Source organism: Ooceraea biroi, chromosome 1, assembly GCF_003672135.1.
Source record: "Ooceraea biroi isolate clonal line C1 chromosome 1, Obir_v5.4, whole genome shotgun sequence".
Taxonomy (NCBI): Eukaryota; Metazoa; Arthropoda; class Insecta; order Hymenoptera; family Formicidae; genus Ooceraea; species Ooceraea biroi.
In genome coordinates this window covers 5,457,294-5,481,716 of record NC_039506.1, presented here as the reverse complement: position 1 = coordinate 5,481,716, position 24,423 = coordinate 5,457,294, and the positions used below count along the sequence as shown (strand labels likewise).

Genomic DNA, 24,423 nt, shown 5'->3' with positions numbered 1-24,423 from the left:
GTCGTCAAATGGCGGAAGAATACGAAGATACTGGAAGGATGATAACTTGCGACGAGCAACTCGAATTTATAACTGAGATAGCGCTTGAACAATATTTAGCGACTTGTAATTGGCTTCTATAATTGTCTTTATATAATTTATTTATTGTACATTATATTTCTTATTTTGACGTAATTTATTCAAAATTCTTGAAAGAATAATTAATACATTTTACAAGAGTTATTTTATATGTGAATATACGTGAATGAATCAGTCGATTGTAGTATAAGTTTTAAGATCTGTCATATATGTTTATATAAGAATGCCTGTGCGATGTGCTCATTCTGTTATGTAAGATTGTGTGCACTTGATTTAAATCCTGTACATTATGTACGTTTCTGTACATAAAGCTCACGCAATCCATATCAGTCATCAAGAAACATATTTTATAAAAACAATTTTATGACATTGGTGTATAGAAAAGAAAAGAACTTTAATAAAGATTACATAACAGTTTCATAATTTAACATTTTTGTGTTTTCAGGATATTTATATATATATAATGAGAAATAAAGAGATCCATTAAAAAAAAAGTTAACCTTCACATAAACCTTGACAGGTGCACCCAAGGTCAAATCAGTGGCAGCATCTTATGTCCCCCTTGAAGTCATAACACTTTTGTAAGAAACATTTTTCGATACAAGATTTGGTTTATATGTATACTTAAATTATAAAACAGTATACTTTGGAACGCTGTAACTCACTGAAAAATGGTCCAATTTCAAAAAACAAAAAACCGTTGTATTCGTCTCATTATCAGCTACAACTTTCACTTAGAGAGAAAAATCGACTTCCATTTAAAAAAATGGCCTCCATGATGAAATCTCGAAAGTGGCGCCATCTACAATTAAATTGAGAATATCATCATCTTGCCCCCTCGAAGCCATATAACTTTTGTCTGAAACATTTTTCTCTGAAACGACGTCGTATCGAAATATTTTACTGACAAATATAAAATGGGACACCCTGTATATTGTTATAATCATGTAATATAACAAAACACATATAATATAATAAAAATGTACTTTTATTTGTTTAGGTGGCCTTTTACGAAATTTTAAACGGACTATGGATTCGCAATGGACTGCAAATAAAGGGCCAAGCCATGACTTACATACAGTGCAACTTTTGCAACTCCATGGTAGATGCAGATTTGTATCTGCTTCAAATCTGTGCTACAAAATTACTGGCGGGTTCCTTTCTAACAACCGTCATCGACAAGTAATATCATCTTATTTGCCTTTCTTTCTTCATATTAAATAAAAAATGATTTATTATGATTTAAATACATAAAATTATATAATATTGAAATGTGTGTAACAGTTTAATACATTTAAACAATTGTTTACAGGTTTCATGTAAAAGAATGGATGAGTTTATGTCTGTATAATCCCCCGCGAAACCCGTATCTTGGGGGCGAGCATGAGACTCCGATGTTGGAGAGTTGTCTGACATTTTTGGCTACATTAGTTAACGTGAGAACGAATCTCGGTGAGTTTCTATTAATTTTGAATACAATCACTTTTACGAGGTAAAAGTATACAGTATTATGAGTATATTAAATATATGATATAATCATAAGTAATAAAAAGTTATAAATAAATACAAAATATTTATTTATAAACATTTGTTATTCACAGGCTTATCGGATCCTGAAATGTCTCGACTTGAAATGGTGACTTTATTATGTATGGGTGATAAAACACATAGTCAGTTAATGGAACTGATGCCAGAACGTTGTGGAACCACCCAGAACAGAGATTTTGAATCTGTTTTAACTGATGTATGTGTATTAACAGACTTCATTCATCAAAAATTATTATATCTAATTTTTTTCGTGTGATATAAAAATATTAATACATTTTATACATTTTATTATATTTTATATAATTAAATTTATTTAAAATAATTTATTTAAAATAATGATTTTGTGTAATTTTCATGGTCTTAACCATATGATTTGTTTGCAGGTCGCGCAATATAGAGCTCCAAATCTTGAGGCAAGTGGTAACATGCAGCAAGGCATGTACGGACCAAAGCCTCGCGTGTGGGATGAATTGTTCGATCCTTTGCATGTCCTTCTAAGAGCGATACATAGAAAGGACTATCAAATATCGATGGATCGTTTCACAGAATAGTACGTTTTAATTTTATAATCGAATATCTGTCTGTCTAGTGCGATTGATTTAATGAATGCATCTTTTCGATTCAGCGTGAAGCAATCTGGCAAATTAAAAAGCGGTGCAACTCCTTGGCCGCCATTTAGGCATCCCGCTCCGGTGTCGTTAAGCTACGACGACCCACGGATCGTCTTGCGTTCCAGAGTCTTTCACACTATGATCTTAATAATATTTTACAAGGCTGTGAATGGTCATAACATATCGGAATATGTTATGGCATTGGCTGTTTATCTCTTGGAGATGGCAGTAGTCACTGCGAAAGGGCCGGACAAATCTGTATGTATATAATTCTATGTATATTACAGAAATTATAAAATTTAATTCTTTGATAATTTTATGACAGAAATTGATTCTAGAGTGTCTTAAAGAAAACATTGTTTTCTATCTAATTGCTTATTCATCAATATTAGTGAATAAAGTAATAAGAGATACATTGTTTACAAATCTTGTAATTTTAATCTTCATCTTGAAGCTATTTCTGATTAAATTATGCTGTAATATAATTATATTTAGATGAGTCAATATACTGGTGGCGCTTCTCGCGTGATAAAAGACATGGATTTAGCTGGATGGTTCGAAAGTGACAATTTGTCCGAAAATATGAGGACGGTGATACCTCGAGTAATTCTAGTCCAAGAATCGGAGCCGAACAGCTCGGACAGTGAGTACAGTTTATTAAAAACTCGAAATCTCTCTACAATTTTCTATGTAACGTTTTTTACTTAACATGGACATGCTAATAAAGTAAAAAAAATCAACTTTTTTACTTTATATATATATGTAGAATCCTACATATATATGTATATAAAATAACTTTTTACAAAAAAAAAGACAAATTCACCTAATATATTTAATAATTATTAGGCGAATTTGAGTGGGAGATTCAAGGAGAGATGAGCGAAGTAGCTACATCTTTGATGCTGAACGATGGTGCAGATGGTGCGGATGAGAGCTCCCTGGAACTGTTGCGACTTCCGTCTGTGGACTCCATCAGAGAAAATAATGGCGTGTCGAGTACGGGCGCTACATCACTGTCTTTACTACCATCAATTGAGGATGCTACGTCTCTGCCAGCTCTACCATCAACTAGTGGTTAATGAGACTTTTATACAGATCGTGATGCATTGATATACATATTGCAATATTCTTACGGTATTCTGTTTTATTACAGTTGAATATGAGATAGTTGTAGCGGAATCTGAGAGCGGAATCATCGCCATACCTCACAGTAACAGCGAAGATGATCTAACGATACCATTACAAAGAGCTCTACCACCATCTGAGGAAGAATCCATGACATTAGCGATTGAATCGCCTCCCTCACCAAATAGTAGACGTCAAAATATTTTCCGATTTTTCGTTTCTTCATTTCTTCTCCTATTTTGTTTTGGTCGTTATTGTGCTGAGGATTATAGTACGATATTGTTAAAGTACTCATCAAAAAAGACATATTTTCTAAAACATCTTTCTGATATTAGTTGCTTTCTACAATTTCTATTTTTTTCATAAAGTTTTATTTTCTGAAATTGTAATATCTGTCAAAAAATTGTTAATAATAGCAGGGAGAGTCCAATATTTTTAATGTTCTTAATAATAATTATAGATATAGTTAGCGGACAGCCCGCATTACCGCCCACTCCTCAACGCCTGGCAGTTATGGCTGGAAACGAGATAGTTGCGGCACAGCCCGTTAGTTACAGGGCCACAGAGATTGTTCCATCTACATCGAATCCTCACAACATTTCAAAGAGGAAAGAAGCACAGGTAATTCCTGTTCTTTACATTTTATTCCTACGTTCGGATTTATAATTAAAGAATATTTACTATTTAATTGTGTGTTTACAAAACATATTTTTTGTTCTCACAAAATACTTTTGCAGGGCGGACCGATACAACCGCTAACTATAAAGTTTGGGGAGAGCATAATCTCCTTGCTGTTGAAATTGCATTCTCAATTGTCAGGCGTACCAGACAGTTACAATCCTGAACAAAGTGCAACTTTAGATACTGAAGTTGCTAGCAGCAGCAGCAGCAGCAGTAATAGCAGCAGTAATAGCAGCAGTAGTAGTAGCAGCGGCAGCTCATCCACATCGTCGTCGAGCGAATCGCGAATCGGCGATGGACCGTTCTTCATAGCTTCGTTGCTTAAGAAGATCGCAGATTTGGACCCTATGTGTAAACAAACTATTATCGAGACCAGGAACAAATTGTGGCCTCGCATGCAGGAATGCGAGGAAGACGAGCAGCGTGAAAGGGAGAACCGCGAGCGGGAAGAACGACGCAGAAGAGCGAAAGAGAGGCAGCAGAAGCTAATGGCGGAATTCGCCAACAAGCAGAAGCAATTTATGGAGAAAGCGATGAAAACCGGTAATTTCATATGTGTATCTAATAAATTATTAGATTAGAATAAAATAATATGTAATAGCTTCATACGTAACATCTTGATTTGCTAATAATACTCAGTTTCTTTGAAAATTAATGATTAAGTAATTACTTAATATTTATTTATAGTTTTATTATATTAATAAAATGTTTTTTTTATATTTACAGAAGATGCAGGTGCGTCTGACATGGAATGGGATCAAGAGGAGAGTGCGACTAAACTGACTAGTAGAAAGGAATACGATTGCGTGATATGTAATCAGACTACTCCTAGTAGTGAGGACAAGCCTATGGGTCTTGTAGTATTAGTTCAGGTACTTTTTTATTAACATTTAAATTAACATTTAAAATACACAGCTTCTGTGACAGAGATATTTTATGCTCATTAGTTTCTTGTTGAGTAGTATGCACACTAGTGTTCTAGAAATATAATTAAAAAATATAAATTTACATCCTTTACATATATTATAGCTGCTCGCGTTTTTCATTTAGGCAACTAGTATCACTGGTCATGAACGGCAGCAATCGGATAGGCTAGTTCTTCCTACATCGAACGAAGATACTCCTATACCGAAGGGCGATACCCGAGGTGCTCAGTTTGACCGCAGAATGGATGAGCTGAATGAGTTATTCGACGTGGTAATGTTATAGAAAAATACATATAATAAATATATACTGAGTATTTAATATAATCTCCAATACATTGTTTTCTTTAGTTTTGCAGAATTTCATGAAATCTTTTTCATTATTTCATTTATTGCATTCTTCAAGACATTATAATTTCATTTTATAGCACTCGTGGCTCCTCTCGATCAATCTGGGTTGGGACGGTGGAGTTCACGTGCAGACGTGCGGTCACCATCTTCATCTGGATTGTTTGAAATCCTATCTCGAATCCCTTCGTAATCAGCAGCGGCACCAAAGTCTGGCGGTGGATCGAGGCGAGTACCTGTGTCCACTGTGTCGACAATTAGCCAATTCCGTCTTGCCGCTGTCGCCACAACTGGGTGAATGTTCGGCGGTGGTGCGATCTCGTCATGCTTCTTTAGAGACAATACTCACGGATCTGAGAACCTTCCTCAAGGAGGTACAACGGCACCCGGTAAGATAACAGAAAACGTGAACGTGTTGATTCTTCGTCGAATTAAAATGTTAGAAGAGCAGGTTTGCTGATGAACGTACGTGTTTGTTGCTTACAGATCTCTTCGAATTTGGCCGCGGCAATGGGGAAAGTAATGGAAGACATGACGAGTTGCACAGAAACGAAGTTTAAGCAAAAGTACTGTAAAACTAATCGTGAAAGCTTGTTCCTTTTTGTAACTTCGATAGCTCGAACTAATTTCGAAATCGAACTCGTGCAACGTGGCGGATCATTGTGCGTTCCGACGCCCACCACGATACCTTTAACGCCTAAACGAGATTGCATTGGTACGTTATTATCTCTTAACTATTAGTTATTATTAATTGATAATTTAATGCGTATTTCTATTCATTTTCTTAACATGTTGGTGGTGTTAATCTGTAGCTCTGTATAAAACTTCTAATGCGAAAAATACATATTCTTCTTTTAGTTGCGCTTCTTCACGTCTTAGCGATGCACGCTCGGATACTGGCCACGTGGCCAGTGCATCATATTTGGGAGCAACTATGTGGTATATCATCAGTGGAGGACGCGACATCTTCGCTTGCCTTAGGCACCGCACCGCAGGAAGCGGAAAACAAGGAAGTTCCTCTGCTTCTACGAGACCCAATCGCCCTGTTCATTCAATTTATACTCTTACTTCCGTTACACATGGATCAAAGTACGTTCCGAGCATTTTGTACGCGCATTCGCTTAAGTTTAGTTAATTACAGATATCGCAAGAGATATCAGAGATAAAAGATTAATTTGGATCTAATCTGTTATCTAACGAAATTATTTTTTTATGACTTCTTAGATGATTGTATGAATTTATTTAATTGTATTGTCGAGTAAATTGCGTCATGCAAATATGCGTGAGACAGGCTTGCATAATAACGATAACCAAAAGCGCAAAAACTTCAAATTGTTTATTTCAATGTACGTGATTATGTAAAAGCTAAGCAAGAATGAAAAAGTAATAGCATATTTTTTTTCTACAGCATACTTCTCGGGCGTGGTAAAGGTCCTTTACAACTTGCTGTACTATCAAGTAATACTACAGATAAGTTGTAAGTTCTCGCGAGCAGAGCGAAATACAATTTTGAGCAGGAAACGTAACCGCACTGCCACAGCCTCTGAAACTGCACTGGCCGAGATAATCGAATACTTCGACGCCAGCGGTCTTTATCGTAGCACGGATGACGATGAGCCATCTACGTCATCTTCCCCTCCCAGGGTAAAAACGCACGCCATCGAAAAACAGGTAAGTAAATGAAGAATAATATAACTTTAATCAAAAATCTTTTTCGAAAATCGATACGTTTTGAGATTAATAATTAATTTGTCTCGCCTTTACATTTCTTTTTTCTGTATAATACAATAATGATAAATGATGCGTTGAAAGAAATTTGCATTATTTTGATCAAGTACAGTTTTAATTACATTCTTTTAGAAACTCTGAAAGAATGTACTTCTTGACAACTGTAAAAAATACTGTAAAACATACTTCACTGAAATATTTGTTTATTTTATGACAATCACAGCATTTAAAAAATATATCGGAATGTTTCTTCCTATACATCTTTGATGTAAACTACAGATATGTGTTGTCACCAGCGCGATTAAAGTGGCATCAATGGTGTCATCAATCATTAAAGTCATCAATCATTAAAGTGTTAACATCAAAGTTCACTCTTAAACCATTCATTAACAAATCTTGATTTTTAAATTACGTATAATTATTCTCAATTTCAACTTTTAAGAATAACTAGAAAGAGGAGGGTCAATAATTATTTTTATAATTTATTGTAACAATTGAGAAATTACAAAAATATTTTTTTTTTCGATATAACATATTCGCTTTTGCTTTTGATTATCAGTGTGTACATTCTTCTGGTAATTATGTACTTTAACGGACCCAGCCCCGATGACCTTGACCTTGACATATGTTGTCAAGGTCACCCTCCTGAGTGACCTTGAAGAGGTTTTAGCCGTCGCTCGTTGTTTATTAAAAAGTTATTAACAAAAGAAGTTTAATAATTTTGCACGAATTTTCAGCTGTCCACGCGAAGCAAGGACTTGAGTTTGACATATATTACAAAGGTCACCTTCCTGAATAACCCGCACTAGGTTTCACCCTTCGCTCGTTGATTGTTAAAAAGTTATTAACAAAATTGTTTAATGAATAAAGCATAATTTTACAATACCATATACGTTTACGAAAGAGTATATTTGATGGAATTTTAGCTTAGGTTAGGTTAGGTTAAGTTAAAGTAGAGAATACTTTGTATTTAACTGTTTGTGCTTTTGGTTAAAGTGAAGAATACTTTGTACTTATATTAAAAGAAACTATTCTATATATTAACAATTCACTGCTTTAAATGACTTTCCTTTCTTCGTTCATATACATATTCGTCGTTTATATCTTTCAATATTCAATATTCTTTCAAAATAACTACTATATTTTCGAAATTTCTTTTGTTAATAACTTTTTCATAAACAACGATCGACGACTAAAACCTAGTGCGGGTTATTCGGGAAGGTAACCTTTGTAATATATGTCAGTATCATGTTCTTGCTTCACGTGGACAGCTAAAAATTCGTGCGAAATCATTAAACTTTCTTTGTTTATAACTTTTTAACAAACAACGAGCGACGGCTAAAACTTCTTCAAGGTCACTCAGAAGGGTGACCTTGACAACATATGTCAAGGTCAAGGTCATCGGGGCTGGGTCCATTAAAGTACATAATTACCCAAATTAATCACAAATTTATATACATATGTAATATATAAATCATAAAAATCATATATACATATAACATATAAATCATAAAAATCGTAAACCACAGATTAAAGAATGTTATTCTATTATTCGGAAGTGATTTGAAAATCTTTTACTTTCTGTTTCGATTTTTCACTAAGTTGCGCTAGTTTCTGTGGGCTGTAGTGTATTGCTCTATTTAATATCCAATACATCGTTCTATTAAAAAATGATTTTAAGCTTGATGACTTACATGCATGACGAAACACAAACCTGAAATAATATAATTATTATGATAGGTATATAGTTATATTTATTTGATAGAACTTATTAAAAATCAGCTAACGTGTCATAATATAAATCGTATATCGACGTATTACATTTACCTCCACATTTTGTAAGCAATCCGCTCCGAGTAATTAAGAGAGGCACGTAAATTGGGCATCTTTATGTCAAATACTTCTGTACTGAATAATACCGCAGTTTTGTAAGGTATATACGTCAGGGGAAGATAGTTGAATGGTTCCACGATACATCTCGTCATGTGCTCCCATTCGGGCGATATATCTTTGAAATTAGGCATCAGCCAATATTGATAAAAATCTCGCGTACGCTGTTTAACTTGCTCAAAACTACCGCGGCAAAAGTTGTATCTATAAACATCATTTATACATCATAAAACATCATTGTAACAAAAAAACGAACAAGAAATTAACTAGCAATATTAACAACCAAAGGAAATCCAGCGATGCATACATCACTGTCATTACGTTCAATAAAAAAGAACCGGTTTAGGAATACGCACTCGTCTTCTATTCCGAGAAAATATCCGTAGCATCTCCAAATATGACAGAAGGCCTCTAGCTCATCGTCAGTCACATTGTGCGCTCCAAACTGTTGTGGATAAAGTAGGACCAAACCCATGAAACAGCATTGAGTCGCAGCTAAATGCGCGGTGCTCAAGGACTTTGGTCTGTACGGTGATTCGGCAAACAGTTTATAAGGACGTTGTCCGTCTTTCTCAGATAGGCACATCACGCTGAAGTCCTTTAGTATTATGTCGCGAGACGGACACCATGGATTTGCGAATGTGCACGCAGCATCAATTTTATCGTTATCAAGCCGACATATTTTCCTTCTCACAAGCAAGTGTAATCTACGCGTGGCTCGCATATCCTTGAAGGCAGTTGTTCCTTCTACCCAAGGTTCTCCATTGAACCAATTCGTTATTCGCCAGATTGTTGAGAGGTATCTTTAAGATTATTGAAAACACAAAATCGTATAATCAAGTAATCAGAGTCTCTTTGCAGGAAATAGTGATGTAATATATTTATGAAACGGTAATATACCTATGAAATGCTGGATACGGAATATGAACGTTGCCACCCATGATAAATCCCCTTACAATATCCTCGAAAGAATACATATGTAACACCGCTAATAGCATGCAGCTCACAACTGCGATGTAATTATCTTTTACAAATTTTTGTCCCTTGCGGTACTTGTCAATGTCGAACCATTCAGGCACACTCGTCCCTGATCGGTCATAGTTCCCTTGGTGAAACGAAGCTGGAATAAGTTCCAATAGCGACTCCGGTACATTTGGATAGAATTTACGAAGATTTTCGTTCACCCAGTCGCACTGCTCATTCACTGTCCACTTGTCAAATTCACTAGGAAATAAATTCTGATCAAACGTGTTTTTTAGCAGCATCACGTGCTCGTACTCGTCTGAGTACGGCTGTTGATTCGCTTGAGCTTCCATTGCCATTCCGTCCGATCTGCACTACTATGCACTACACGAATGGATGACTTCATTCAAGGCGATGCTTATATAGAATGTGTTGTCCAGAAAAACTGACTCAAACGTGATAAGAAAAAACCGCACGTATTTGCAATAGCTTATTTCGTAGAATGACAGAGGTCACTACCAATATTTTTTTCTTTATCTCGTTAACGCTTGCACGCTAACGCCGCATCTCCTAGCAGTTTAATGCTGATTAATACAAGCATGAGCTGCATTCGAAGACTCATCCGCGCTGTCAAAGCATACACATTCCCACTATTTATAGCTTTGATTGCCATACGTTCATGTAATAGCGTCATCATTCGAATGAATATTGCAGGCATTGTAAGCGCGTAAAAGTGGAAAATATCGAAACATTTTACATCTGATTATTAGGCATGCAAATTAATTCAGTGCTTTTTTGAGGAAATTGATTTTTTTTATTTATTTTCTTTTTTTCGTAAAAGAACTCACGCTTTTGCCACACTATCTCGACAAAATATGCGTTTCAAAGTAGTAGTATTAATGACATCATACTTGGCTTCCGTGAGCGGAAGCTCATACAACCAGAAGGACACAAGCAACGCTTGTAAGCGCGAAAACGTGCAAATCACATGTAGACAATCTATGTTTCAAAAGAAGAAAACATTTTTTAGATTTTTTTCGTACAGTAGACTGTAAGTTTACGTAATGTAACAATTAAAACAGAAGTTGTAGATCGCGAGACAAGTGTGATTAGCCTTAAATTTAAAGCCGGTCAGTTAAACTCGGTTTAAACTCGAATTTATGGAATTGGGCCTTAATCCTAAAAATTCACTTAAACAATATTGCACTTACTACACAAAGACATTATCCTATCAAATATTCTATAAGTATTATATAAGAAGTATTCTATTCCTTGCGTTTAAATGCGTTATTAATGCCTGTTATTATAATAATTGTTCTACAATTCCTTGCACTTAAATACACTAATGCCCGTTATCGATTTGACAAAAAAAAAGATTGGTTGCAAAGATAATCTTCCTTATTTCATGTGTCTAGATTCAATCGTTGTGCTTGCCGTTTCTACGAGTGGCATCTATGATGCGTTATCATCTATACGAACAATCGCTTCCGCAAATTAGAACTCCGCAGACCGAGTTCGTAAGATTGGTGTATTATCTGGAGTTGGTCACGGAAGGCATGAGCTTGGACAGCTTTGACTCGACGGTGGCCTTAAACTGGATGCAACCAGAAATGAGTGAATCAGTACCCCTTTTCTGGTGCGATCAACTGCAAGCGTTCCTCGCCAATTGGCAGGGTTATTATCGGTCTGTCCGGGGTCTGTTAATGGAACAACATATATCCTGGCAGGTGCCAAAGCTACTTAATCTTCCAAGGGAGTACGAAAAAATTTTCACGGTAAGTTTCGAAATGTAATAAACGAAAATTTTTAATTTTGAAGCAAAAATATGAGCGACCATTGCGCTCAGGAATAAGAACTAACTTAACACTAATTAAAATTAAAAGAGCACCTAAAGCAAAAACATGCAAAAAATGACTAAAACTTTTGTATAATATTTCTTCTTTTATTGTTATTAATATGTGATTTTTATTTATATATTTTATTTACTATTTTTACTCATATAAAGTAAAAATAGTAAGTGTGTTCGCCTTGGATGCTCACGCACTTTCATCATTAGTCCATCTGTTTGTTCATTAAATGTACGTTAATGATAGACTGACGCTGAAAGCGCGCGAACGTCCAGAGCCATGTAGTTGTATGCTCATAGGTATGTCTTGTGCGTTTCAGTTTTACCACGCACGACAATGCAGTCAGTGTCACTCGGTTCCACAAGAGCTTAGTATTTGTTTACTATGCGGAACTATCGTGTGTCTCAAACAAAATTGTTGTAAAAGTCTGACTGCAAGATGTGAAGCTGTCCAGGTAATTATCTTACAAGCAATAAGGAATGTAGAATACATAAATATTCAAGCATATCTAAACATGCAACTCACTCTGATTTGATATATCTAGCATGCCTTCGTATGCGGTGGTGGAACTTGTATTTATCTCGTAGTGACTTCGACTTATATAATTGTTGTACGCGGACGACGAGCGTGTTTATGGGGATCTTTATACCTCGATGCCTTTGAAGAAGAAGATAGAGATCTGAAGTAAGCATATACATATAAAATAAATTATATCCAACTACATGTATATTTATACATAACGTACATACGTTCATACATTACGTGCAGATGTGCAGTATAAGCTTTAAGTATTTTTAGTATCAATTTTTATTTGGAATTATTTAGAAAATAAGTTGAAAAAAACATGATTCTCTTCCAGAACGAAGATAATTATTTTAGTTTGTTACTATCATACAATATTCACGGTAATACATAAACGATCTTGTTATAGACGAGGCAAGCCTCTGTACCTCAGTCAAGAGAGGTTTAAGCTGTTGGAGCAACAATGGGTGGCCCACAAATTTGACCATACAAAGAAGACGTGGGTTTGGCATCGCGATGCTCTGTGACTCTTTACAACACCGTCGTACATCGTGCGTCACTCCTAATCTCGATACCGGTTAGGAATTTCTGCGCTCCCGTGACTTTTGCGACTTCCGCCACTGATTCTCACGCAGAGTACCTCACCCTTTTGCAATAATCGTTATGCTTTAGAGATTAACAGAAATAGATTATCCTTAATGAATGAGATATATTTATTATCGCGTAAGGCAATAAACATACGTATGTAAAACGACGAAAGATGAAAGTATTAAGAAGTGGAATAACTGAGAAGGATCAATTTTGTCCATATAGTCATATATAATAACCCGAATGATTCTACTTTTATGTAGAAAATTGTGTGTACGATCCTAAAATTTGCAAACTTGTACATTTCATTTAAGTATGTATACGAGGCCATTTCTATTTTAATCTTTTCACTTTCTTTAAGATCAATAAGTATTGAAAACGAATTTGTATCCCAAAATAATGTCTTTCTTATATATTGTTTTTACACCACATACTGTGCTGATTAATATAAATTGAAAAAACAAAATACCTACGAAGTGTGTAATGGAAGTGTGGAAAGATTAAAGTAGAATATATACATACACATATACATATAAATTACATCCTAGTAAATAAAAGAAAAAAAGAAGTACTTATTTAGCATATAGCATTTGTACCTACTAGAAGAGAGTGATATTTAATAATGAAACTAATTGAAAGAGAGTATAAAGAGAAAAATTTGTGTGCCGCTTGGAGCGATTATTTTGAAAATTAATAATTTGGAATTTATTCTCTCAGGCGTTTTGCCGATATTTGTAAAATACAAATCTTTCTGCAGGTACTTATTTTGGCGAATATAAAGTGTGCTGATTTTCCAAGCATTGACGTTGTTGCATGTAAGAATGTATTAAGAGTGTGAGAATAACGAAGAAAAGATAAAAAAAAAAAGAGAAGATATCGAAGACTGATATCTTTAACTGCTTTCTGTAAGAATCCTAGTTATATACCAACGACAAAGAAATATTAGAATCTATATTGTCTGAGACTATTTTTATTATTTACACTCGATGTATTGTTTAATCTGCAATAGGTAGAAATACGGCGCGTTGAGAACGTCGCTTATGAAAAAATGCGTTAGATGTTCGATTGGAAATTTTTATTTTATAACAAGAAATGCAAGAGCGATAGCTGCTTTCTTATTAACTCTTATTATTACCACTATTAAAAAACTATTAGAAATTTGAAAGACCTGGAACATAAGAAATTATGAAATTGTTGACTATACATTTTTAATTGAAATTTAATGTAGAACAATATTACAATATTGATTATCGAGTATTGCATGTTAAATTTGTATGTGATTAGATCATTATTGGATTTATTATTGATTGTAACCGAAATAAATCTACATTTACTTAAATAATTGATCATATATAACATTAGAAATTAAATCCCAGATGTCAATTTAAATTTGGATATTGTGTTACCTGTGAGTGATAATCTCTTGTTTTACTATAAGCAGAACGTATACTTGTTAATAACGTAAATGGTGACTTGTGGCAAATTGTTGATTATCATTTGCATAGGGGCAAATATCTGTATATCGGGATATTTTTGAATGATGGCAGCATATATATACATGTATATGTATATGCGCGCTTTCCGCATATTTATGAAATGAAATTGCTTCTTGTAGGACTTTCGTGTTGTAAATATGTAATAATAACATAGTTTATTATTGTATTACATCATTAGTCAATGCTCGAAGCAAAATGATTGTACATAGCTACACAATTATTTTTAGGGATGTCTTATAACGTAAAACTCTAAGATAAAGTACGCGCGCGCACGTATTAAAGAAAACCGGAAAATTAATAACTACAATTGCGCATTATATTTAAGGTATAAATAAAAACGATTCTATTGAAAATAGCCCCGCAATCTTTTTCTTATTTATTACTAAAACATAAACTTTTTTCTTTCTATACGTTATACTCAAATTTAAAAATAAGTTACATTAATGTGTAATATTTAATGATAGCTCTTGCCAATTGCATTATTAAGTCTTAACTGACATGCAACCTCACATATTGTCTCAAATTATATAAATTAACAGGAAGAAATAAATAAAATGTTGAATTTAAATTGAGAGATGTTTGTTTTTTTACGCATTATTTTACGCATTATTAATAATAAGAAATTAAAAATTTATATATAATGTTAATCTTTAATTTCTTATTAATACATTATTAATTTCTTTAAAATAAAGGATATATGTATATATATATGTATCCTTTATTTTTTTCTTTAGAAATAATTTTATACATGTAGTCGTCGTTATTTTCATATCGATCATTAGATAAATTTCAAGCAAATAACTGTTTTTCTCTGCTAGTTACAGCCAATTTCTATATACATATGATTAAGAAACCACCTTCATATTTTTTTCATACAATTCCATTTTGTTTCTTATCTAATGTGTCCTTGTGATGTGATTAAATATAACTACAATACGAGATTAAATAATTTATACTGAAAGTACATATTAATATATTGAGATTTATATATATATAGAACTAGTGTGTGTTTGTGTACACACAAAAAGCATTTAGCAGCTGGAAATATTACTAGTTTAAAATAAATTCAAGACAAGAAATGAAATTGCCCAGAAGAATAAAATAAAATAAATAAAACCAGTAAATATCAATTCTAAATTTTTTAATTATATTTTAATTTCGTTTTTTTACTTCTATTATTGTAGATATTCAAAAGAACTTGACGAAGATTTACAATTATCATTACTTTTATTATACCTTAAATGTAACAATTTTGTTATATCATGTTCGTAGAATTTTTTGTACCCATTCCTAAAGAAAAGAAAGATCAGGAGTAAAGTTCGAGTGGACAAGGAGAACTAGCGAATATGAAATGCACTTATAATGGCGGCTAATTTAGTTAATCTATTTCTGAATCGTTTCATGACGACACACAAAAACGGACACACAATGTGCAATGTTAAGGCGTAATTGTCCGCATGCATAAGTTTTACAAAATGATCCCTGGACTGCGTGAAGCATACCCAGCGATAATTCTTGGTACAGGAATGTAAGACAGCACACTTTACAATATCGTATGTGAAATCAAAAAATTACATTTTGTTTGTTAACCACTTGCAAGTACATACGAGATGTCTATATAATATATATGTATATGTGTACTTATAAATTTCATGTCCATCTTTCTTGTTACCAGACAGTCACTTTTACTTTAAAAAATAATAGAACGAAATGATGACCCTCTTCTTCCTGACTAATTCAATTAACGACCACCTGTTTGCTCTTGATATACTTCAATGACATCATCGTTTTCCATTTCCAGCTGAAATAAATGCGTATGTTACTAATATATTATAAAGGAGGGAAGAAATACTAAATATAGTTTTAAAGAAGCATATCTGTCGTTTCCTTTTAAGCATAAAACATGTTTTACAATATGCAATTTATTCTAGGCTTTTTTTAATTAACTTTTCACAATACAATACATAACGATATTTAAGAGAAATATCGAAGACATTTACATTGCTCATTAAATAATGATAGAGATAAGATAGCGAGAAAATAAAGTAAAGCTTTAAAGTTGTTAATTTATTTGTCCCTATAATTTGTCCCTTACTCCCAAGTAAAGTTATCATAATAAAAATTAATTTACCTGCTTTGGTGTTTCATCATCATTGATTCTTTTACCATCAAAGAGAAACCTAAGTGATGTCATAGGTACTCCCTAAACACAAAATTTAACTTATTAGTGTACAAAACTATCATATTGAAATAAAGATATTCTATAGAATCAATCACCAAGCATACCTTTACTATCTATAACATAAAATTTTTAAAACTGTGCTACAAATTAAAAAATTTGTTTCTTAAGATGAAAAATTTTACTTTATTATTTCTTATTATATGATAATTTAACAGATGAAATTTAATTATTGCCAAGATTAAAAAGACAAAAAATCATAATATTTTGTTTAATATCCTACTAAAATTTCTTAACATCACATTGATATAAAACCTCTACTTATTGGTTTTCTATTTAATACTTTGCCAAGCTATTTTTATACATTCTATACAATATTAACAAATTCTCTAAGAGGATGTAACATAAACACACGTGAAAGATATGAGGAGAGAGTAAAACATACCACGCGATCACTGTAGGACTTCTTCAGCTTGCCCATTTGAGTGGTCATCTTTACCCTAAAGTGAATTTCATTGCTGTCCTGAAAAGAGACGAGGTATTATGCGCTTCGTTGGCGCGAGCAAAAATATACGAAATAGTGTTAGCTTGCACTGTCTTACATTTCCAACGACTTTGAGCTTGATGTACTCTGAATTTGCGTCGCCCGGGCCGGCTTCGGGTTTCTGTTCCTAGCAGTATACAGCAAGGTTAGAGCGCTAGTTCAAACTTTCGGCAAATCGGAGCGAGAAATTGACCAATTAATCATTACTAGCTTAGCTTCGCGATAGCTATTGTGGAGACGAGATCGAAGAGATTGCTGATCGTATGAATGGGCTCGCTTACCTGATTGTCGGACATCGTTATCAATTAAATTACACAAACTTCCTCAGCACGCGCCAGAAACGCTAACCAAACACAAGCAGGCAATATGGCGCCGCACTTTTGTCAGTTTCACAGTCTACTCGCTTTCTGTGCCGGGAATGAAGAATCGTAACGGTTGTGCAGTTCGTAAACGCATTCGTTTGTCACAATGTAATTAAGGTTGGGTTAGATCAGATTAGGTTAGGTTAAGACGATTAAGTCATTGACAAAGTACTGGTAAAGATCGTCAAATTTGGATAAATTTTTGTGACCCTAAAAAGAGCTTCAATAGTCTCAAATGTAACTCTAAAGTCTCGTAATTAAACAAAATTTGTTTGACAAAGTTATTATATATATAACAATATGTATAATAATATATATCAGATTTGCAAAATTGATTTTATGCTCGTTGCGTGTTCCAAAATTTATCGAAAAAGTAACTTTTGTATTGTATACACGTTTATACACATGATTGGTCAATTTCTTGCTGCATACAACCGTATACAACTACACACAATTGTAAATATTAGTCCAGATTTAGATAATTCATTAAAAATTTTGTGAAAATTTTCAACAGAGAATTATATTTTTTATATTTTCTAATCTATATGTCAATTATTTCATGGCATTATTTATAGGTTATATTTGTAATAATAATGTAGTAGATTGTACGGCAATGCGCTAAAAAAGAATATGAAATTTGTAATGAAATCTTTGAACAAGTACAAATCTAACATTTTTAATCTTTATTTCTAACACAAATAAATATTACATATGTTACACATTAAACTTTTCTATATAGTTGATTAATATATGATTCTTTTTTACTCTTAGATGTTTAAGAATTAGAAAATATGTTTCTGAGTAATGAAATAAATGTCACAAGTAAGGGCCATAACGAAACGAGTGACAAAAAGAGCATAAGCAAGCAAAAACGGGCTTATCACAGATTGCTGAGAGATATGAATATTAAATGTACTGATAAATCAACACAGGTATATATTAAAAATGTACTACAAGATCTCACATTTTTTCATTATTATTTTAATATTTAACATTATTAATATTTCATCGTTGCAGCACTTGATGATATGTAATGCTGGCTTAGTCACTGGTATTAAAAGGGAAACACTGCAGTATGTATTAGATGCATTAATTTCCAAGTATGCGCTGATTATGCCATCGAACAAATCATACTGTTTCATAACATGTAACTCGAAGGAAGATGCTACCTGTGTATATAATTATGTTCATGGACGTATTAAACTTCCGGGTCAAAATGGCCCATTATATGTATGCTACACAGAAACAGGTACGCAGAATGGTTATATTATTATAACAGAATTATAATACATGCTATAATGTAATACAACAGACAATAATGCTTTCTTTTAGTTCCTAACCGAGATGGGAGCACATCCGATTCTGCACTTCCACCTGGTCTTACATTAATAGAGAATTTTATAACTAAAGAGCAAGAAGAAAATCTGTTAAGAACACTTGATTGGGACAATTGTGGTATAATGCACTTATATCATAATAATAATATAATTAAAAACGAATTAAAAGTAAAAAAAGCATGAAATATTGCAGAATCTGTCTCTTCGCAATTGAAACATAGACAAGTAAAGCACTTTGGGTATGAATTCGAGTATGGCACGAATATGGTGAATGTCGACAGACCTATTGCTCCAATACCAGGGGAGTATAAATTTCTGCAGACTTTATTTAATAAACATGGGCATAAGTATACATATGACCAGCTAACTATCAACAAATATTTACCTGGACAAGGTAATGTTTCAATACTTGTTTTATCAGTCCATAAATTTATGCTTGTCTATCTTAAGAATTTTAAACCAAGATAGGTAAAGAATATTTATTTTTAATTTATTTCTTGACTGCAGTATAAAACTGAAAAATGCTGGAAAGTTATAAATATGAACATCTATGGTTTCTTCTAACTAAATAGAAATTGATTTTTCTCTTTGCAATTAGATGCTATTTTTGGTTGTAACATAATCTTATAACCGTTTAATTTATTTTAATCATTAAAGCAAATTTAATTAAATTAATAATTTACCATCTAGCTGATTTTTTTCCCTCGAGTTTTCTATCTTTAAAAACAAGTCTTGAAAAATACGTCACTTAACTTTATGGACTGATTAGATTATTGCGTTACATTGACAAAGATCTCTGATCGCGTGACGTTTCAAGGTATACCGCCCCACATTGACACTCACAGTGTCTTCGAGGATGAAATATTATCCTTGTCATTGGGCTCTGCGTGTGTCATGAATTTCAAGAAGGGAGAACAAAAGATCGACGTGCTTCTGCCAGCCAGATCATTACTGATCATGGCGGGAGAAGTGAGATACGCATGGACACACGGCATCTGCCCACGTCACAACGACGTAATTAAAACGGAAAGCGGGAGCACGACGCGAGAACGCGGCATCAGAGTATCTTTTACTTTCAGAAAGGTGCGACGTGGTGACTGTTGCTGCAGTTTCAGAGAGCATTGCGACAGTGCGAGACACGACACTGCCACCTTCATTGACGCTAAGGCGGCATCAGGATTGGAGAATTCATACGTGCACAAGGTGTGTAGATTGCAGTCATGTTGTGTAAACCATCATGAGAACTCTCATGAAATCCTGTTCGAAATTATAACACTTATAAATATTTTCATTTATTATTATTCGCTTTCAGGTTTATGAGGAAATCTCCAATCATTTTAGCGAGACGAGGCGCAAGCAGTGGCCTAATGTTACCAAGTTTCTCGAAAGCTTGGAAGAGGGTACACTGCTGTTGGACGTGGGCTGTGGAAATGGCAAATATCTTTCCAGAGGACAAAACATATATAAAGTACTTTCCGCTTTTTATACATGAATCATTCCAATTAGTCAATCGACCAGAATATGTAATAAAAAAATATACAGGGTGGGGCAATAACTATTACCACCTTAAATATCTTCGAATTTATAAGGTCCAGAGAAAAATTTATGTAATCAAAATTATACGGTACGAAGGGGACTAACATATGGCGATAATAATTTTTGTCCTGGTGGAGGCGCTTCGAAGATATCAAGGTCACCTTCATTTTTTTAAATGGGTTCGGTATGTTTTTTTTCCATAATTTTATAGAGGAGCTTAAAACAAGTACGGAATTCATGACACAAAGTTATTGAACAAGATTAAATGTAAATGAAAACGATAAAAAATACATTTTTATATTAAATGAAATTTACATCTAAAAGATGTACGAAATGACGCTTTATTAGTATGTTTTGTCGGAATGTTTTGATTTTGACATTCCTCGTAAATGAGGATCAACTTGTTCTTCAAACGGATACATCGATGAAAATAAATAGTGACGTAAACTTATTTCAATGAAAACAAAGACCCTTTGAAGGCCATTTTAATAAGTTCACAGGATAAGATAAACATGAAAAGTAGTATCGATAGATAAGTCAATCGTGCAAGATGTATTCATTTGAAGAACAAGTCGACATGACACCACTGGATTTCTTTTTATGGGGAACCCTAAAAAACATAGTCTACAAAGAAGAACCAACTACACTTCAAATCATGCGACAACGGATCATTGAAGCCTGTGCGTCAATAGCTCCCGACGTTATTAGAAGAGCAAGCCAATCAGTGATCAGAAGAATCCAGTGTTGTATTGATAGTAATGGCCATCACTTCGAACACCTTTTATAAACATTAATAATAAAATAAGAGATAAAACGTCACGTAATAAAATAACATAGTTGCATTAAAAAAAATGTATTTTTTATCGTTTTCATTTACATTTAATCTTGTTCAATAATGTTGTGTCATGAGTTCCGTACTTGTTTTAAATTCCTCTATGAAATTATGGAAAAAAAACATACCGAACCCATTAAAAAAATGAAGGTAACCTTGATATCTTCGAAGCGCCTCCACCAGGACAAAAATTATTATCGCCATATGTTAGCCCCCTTCGTACCGTATAATTTTGATTACATAAATTTTCCTCTGGACCTTATAAATTCGAAGATATTTAAGGTGGTAATAGTTATTGCCCCACCCTGTATATCCATATACCCAATATATGTAATAATAAATAAATAAATGTTTTACTTGACATTACTAATACTGAGAACGTTTTAGATGGGATGCGACCGTAGTTCTGGACTAGTGGACATATGTCGTAAGCGGGGCTTCGAGATTCTCCAGTGCGATTGTCTGTATCTGCCGTACAGAGACGAGTCTGTTGATGTGGCAATCAGCATTGCGGTGATTCACCATCTATCTACGCGGGAGCGTAGGCAACGGGCCATCGCCGAGATGGCTCGAGTGCTGAGGCCGACTGGAAAGTGCTTGATCTACGTGTGGGCCAAGGAGCAGCGTAAGGATTCCGCGGATTCATTCTATCTAAAGTATGGCAAAACGAGCAGAGAAGAGAACAGGAAAACCAACCAGAGTGCGATCGGTCACGAAACGATCGCCGACTGTTGCGTAACACTGCCGGTTCACGAAAACAGAACGAATTTTGTGCACAGCGATATGTTGGTACCTTGGAAAAAGAAGGATGGCGAGCGCTTCCTGAGGTATTATCACGTGTTCCAGGAGGGCGAACTCGCGAAATTGTGCTCGGAAGTGCCCGCAGCCTCGATTAAGGAGATCTATTACGATCAAGGCAACTGGTGCGCGATTCTCGAGAAATGTAAAAACTCGTAAAGTGAGAAATAAATTGTTTTAATTCTGTTATCCATATTCCTATATTTTTCGTATCCATCATGACCCAGGCTTACTTAATCGCTATCTTCATTCACTAAAATGTAAAAAAATGAGTTTTAGATTTGAATATGTCTAATAAGAATAATATTGATATTATTCATACCTAAATCTATGATTATATTTTTTCTCTCTGAAGTCGACGCCTCGGCTATTTGTAAATCGTCAGAATCAGACTCGTACATACTGCTAGAACCTTCTTCCTTTTTACATAAATCCTATAAGAATATCAAGGAGTGAATTGATAAAATGTTAAAAGTAATAGAAGTTATTCCTCTATATAAATATGCTATTCTTCATCGGAAACTTACATCGTAATCAGATATCAACTCAGCAGTACCTTCTTCATATTTTATAATTTGACTTTTATCTTTATTTTCTATTTCCATTTGATCATCTGTACGTTTTTTAATAATTGAATTAAGACGTGATTATTTCATTATATTATATTAAAATATACATTATATATTTTAAATTGAATTAAATTTAATCTTAATATATATAATTTACTCTTATTTGTCAATTTTCAATTAATTAAATGTAAATGATAATTAAACAAAATTAACCTGGCTAAATTTGAAAAATGAATTTCATGATTACATCTTAAATAGTTAAATATGTACCTTCGGCTACAACTATTGCGTCCCATTTACGTAATTTGATGTTAACGTGATCACCAATCATTGTTGTAATTTTACTTTTCTGAATGCTCTCTTTAAATCTGCATACATCGCTGTTATCTTTTTTATACCTATGAAACCGTTCAAAATACTATCATAAATTAATTTGCATTCATCCCATTTCTTTTATCCAAATTTAAAAGTTATTTCTCAAATATACTTGGAGAAGAATAATTTCATAATTGTTTTAAACAACACAAAACTGTACCTTGATTGTACATCCTTAATCACTACATCCTTGATTTGCTGCACCAATTTCGCCGCGTAATTTGCCGCGTGACTGGAAACAGCGGATATGGCATCCTCAATTATCATAGTTTTCGTCAAGTAATCGAAATGTAAGCTACAAAGTTCTCTATAAGAGTTCATGCCAAAAGTGAGTTCAGCGACACCGATCCTCTCCTCCGCATACGTAGGATCCATTACAGTCTTACCACTGTAAGATTTAGAACAATTTCATATTAATTGATTCTTCCTTAGATCAAAATATAAATTGAGAGATAATTATTGACAGACTATCCAACCTTTCAAAAGTAATGAAAGATATGCAGACTGGATAATGAAATAATGTCAATGGAAGAAAATCTTTCTCGGTAGCTGGATGTATAATGACCTCCTCGCCAGTAGAGGTGACATCTGGTCTATGGAAATGCATAAGAGCGGCAAGCGTCGCTATGGAGGCGCAATCGACCAGATTTCCATCATGATTTATGATACTAATATCAATTCTCAAATTCCATACCTAATTAAAAGAGCATACAAGTCGTACAGCAATATATATAAATATTAAACATTACTGTACAATCTATAATAACAGTTAATATCCCAGTAACCTTTTTATCTGCTACGATACACAAAGATTCCAAATCTACGCATTTTGAATCTTTAAAGCATTTCTCCAACTGTCTACTGAGTAATATAGTTGCCTCAGATTGTCTGCCACTTTCAAAGTGTTGTGCTGCTAACGGAGCAAGTTCAACGTTTATGCGTACCATGCCTTCATTAGGACGAGACGCTTTCGGCTGTTGTATGTCACACGACACTTGAGCAACAGCTCTGCAAAAAATAATTTCTTATAATACATCCTGTAATATCAGAGATGTATTCTTATTAAGATAATGTATGTATATCAAAAGTTTTACTTTGTATGACCGAGAGACACCATGCAGCAGCCCCAATTAGAGCCAAAGTAAATTTGCACTGGCCGTGGCTCCAATAACTTTCGGCCATCTAATCGCTAAAATATAAATTTATTATTATATATCAATTACATTAAAAGAGTGAAAATATTATATAAAAATTAAACACATTATTTAGAAGATTCTCATAACAAGAAATTAATAAAGAAAAACAAATTTACCGTTTCTTCTGCTATACATTTGTTTATAAAATTTCTTTCACAATTTGTAAGTAGAGTTTCTTTCATTTTTTTAAGTATTTTATTCACTAACAAAGAACTGAAATTTTCATAATGTAACGCGAAATAATTTATTACTTATTCGCCTCGCCTGTAACGATAACCTATAATTCTGTGTATAAATAAAATCATATGATAAAGGGTCCACTTAGCGCTACAAATATTTCAAAACAC

The 24,423-nt window shown here is 33.6% G+C and overlaps 5 protein-coding genes across 6 annotated transcripts in view; 2 read left to right on the top strand and 3 right to left on the bottom strand.

Annotated features, from left to right (window-relative positions):
* LOC105277866 (E3 ubiquitin-protein ligase Ubr3) overlaps positions 1–14,911 on the top strand; it is a 33,045-nt gene extending 18,134 nt beyond the window's left edge. For both annotated transcript variants that reach the window (XM_026972189.1, XM_026972188.1), the window contains exons 9-28: positions 1,079–1,260; positions 1,391–1,530; positions 1,680–1,822; positions 2,010–2,176; positions 2,252–2,495; positions 2,733–2,880; positions 3,084–3,311; positions 3,391–3,549; positions 3,823–3,983; positions 4,100–4,586; positions 4,770–4,915; positions 5,094–5,240; positions 5,395–5,703; positions 5,801–6,029; positions 6,173–6,403; positions 6,723–6,985; positions 11,311–11,670; positions 12,062–12,196; positions 12,287–12,426; positions 12,674–14,911. In XM_026972189.1, coding sequence (XP_026827990.1) covers positions 1,079–1,260; positions 1,391–1,530; positions 1,680–1,822; positions 2,010–2,176; positions 2,252–2,495; positions 2,733–2,880; positions 3,084–3,311; positions 3,391–3,549; positions 3,823–3,983; positions 4,100–4,586; positions 4,770–4,915; positions 5,094–5,240; positions 5,395–5,703; positions 5,801–6,029; positions 6,173–6,403; positions 6,723–6,985; positions 11,311–11,670; positions 12,062–12,196; positions 12,287–12,426; positions 12,674–12,791 — 4,137 coding nt within the window. In that variant the 3' untranslated portion in view covers positions 12,792–14,911. The remainder of the gene's footprint in view (positions 1–1,078; positions 1,261–1,390; positions 1,531–1,679; positions 1,823–2,009; positions 2,177–2,251; positions 2,496–2,732; positions 2,881–3,083; positions 3,312–3,390; positions 3,550–3,822; positions 3,984–4,099; positions 4,587–4,769; positions 4,916–5,093; positions 5,241–5,394; positions 5,704–5,800; positions 6,030–6,172; positions 6,404–6,722; positions 6,986–11,310; positions 11,671–12,061; positions 12,197–12,286; positions 12,427–12,673) is intronic.
* Positions 8,487–11,304, bottom strand: LOC105277863. The gene is made up of 4 exons (XM_011336544.2): positions 9,833–11,304; positions 9,289–9,735; positions 8,870–9,136; positions 8,487–8,756 (listed from the first exon to the last, which is right to left on the bottom strand). The coding sequence occupies exons 1-4, from the start codon at positions 10,252–10,254 to the stop codon at positions 8,591–8,593; spliced, it is 1,302 nt and encodes a 433-aa protein (XP_011334846.2). The 5' UTR covers positions 10,255–11,304; the 3' UTR covers positions 8,487–8,590.
* Positions 14,912–15,552: 641 nt separating the features above from the next.
* On the bottom strand, positions 15,553–17,511 carry LOC105277867 (small ubiquitin-related modifier). The gene is made up of 5 exons (XM_011336550.3): positions 17,353–17,511; positions 17,130–17,198; positions 16,973–17,050; positions 16,480–16,551; positions 15,553–16,149 (listed from the first exon to the last, which is right to left on the bottom strand). Exons 1-5 carry the CDS (start codon positions 17,365–17,367, stop codon positions 16,090–16,092), a joined length of 294 nt encoding a protein of 97 aa, XP_011334852.1. The 5' UTR covers positions 17,368–17,511; the 3' UTR covers positions 15,553–16,089.
* Positions 17,512–17,982: 471 nt separating this feature from the next.
* LOC105277869 (alkylated DNA repair protein alkB homolog 8) lies at positions 17,983–22,130 on the top strand. The gene is made up of 8 exons (XM_011336552.2): positions 17,983–18,092; positions 18,205–18,365; positions 18,451–18,682; positions 18,766–18,888; positions 18,964–19,164; positions 19,588–19,973; positions 20,083–20,238; positions 21,526–22,130. Exons 2-8 carry the CDS (start codon positions 18,225–18,227, stop codon positions 22,093–22,095), a joined length of 1,809 nt encoding a protein of 602 aa, XP_011334854.1. The 5' UTR covers positions 17,983–18,092; positions 18,205–18,224; the 3' UTR covers positions 22,096–22,130.
* LOC105277868 (exosome complex component rrp45) lies at positions 22,098–24,384 on the bottom strand. Its single transcript, XM_011336551.2, has 9 exons — positions 24,193–24,384; positions 23,975–24,069; positions 23,666–23,888; positions 23,357–23,574; positions 23,041–23,268; positions 22,776–22,903; positions 22,464–22,549; positions 22,259–22,370; positions 22,098–22,189 (listed from the first exon to the last, which is right to left on the bottom strand). Exons 1-9 carry the CDS (start codon positions 24,256–24,258, stop codon positions 22,170–22,172), a joined length of 1,176 nt encoding a protein of 391 aa, XP_011334853.1. The 5' UTR covers positions 24,259–24,384; the 3' UTR covers positions 22,098–22,169.
* Positions 24,385–24,423: the final 39 nt, after the last annotated feature.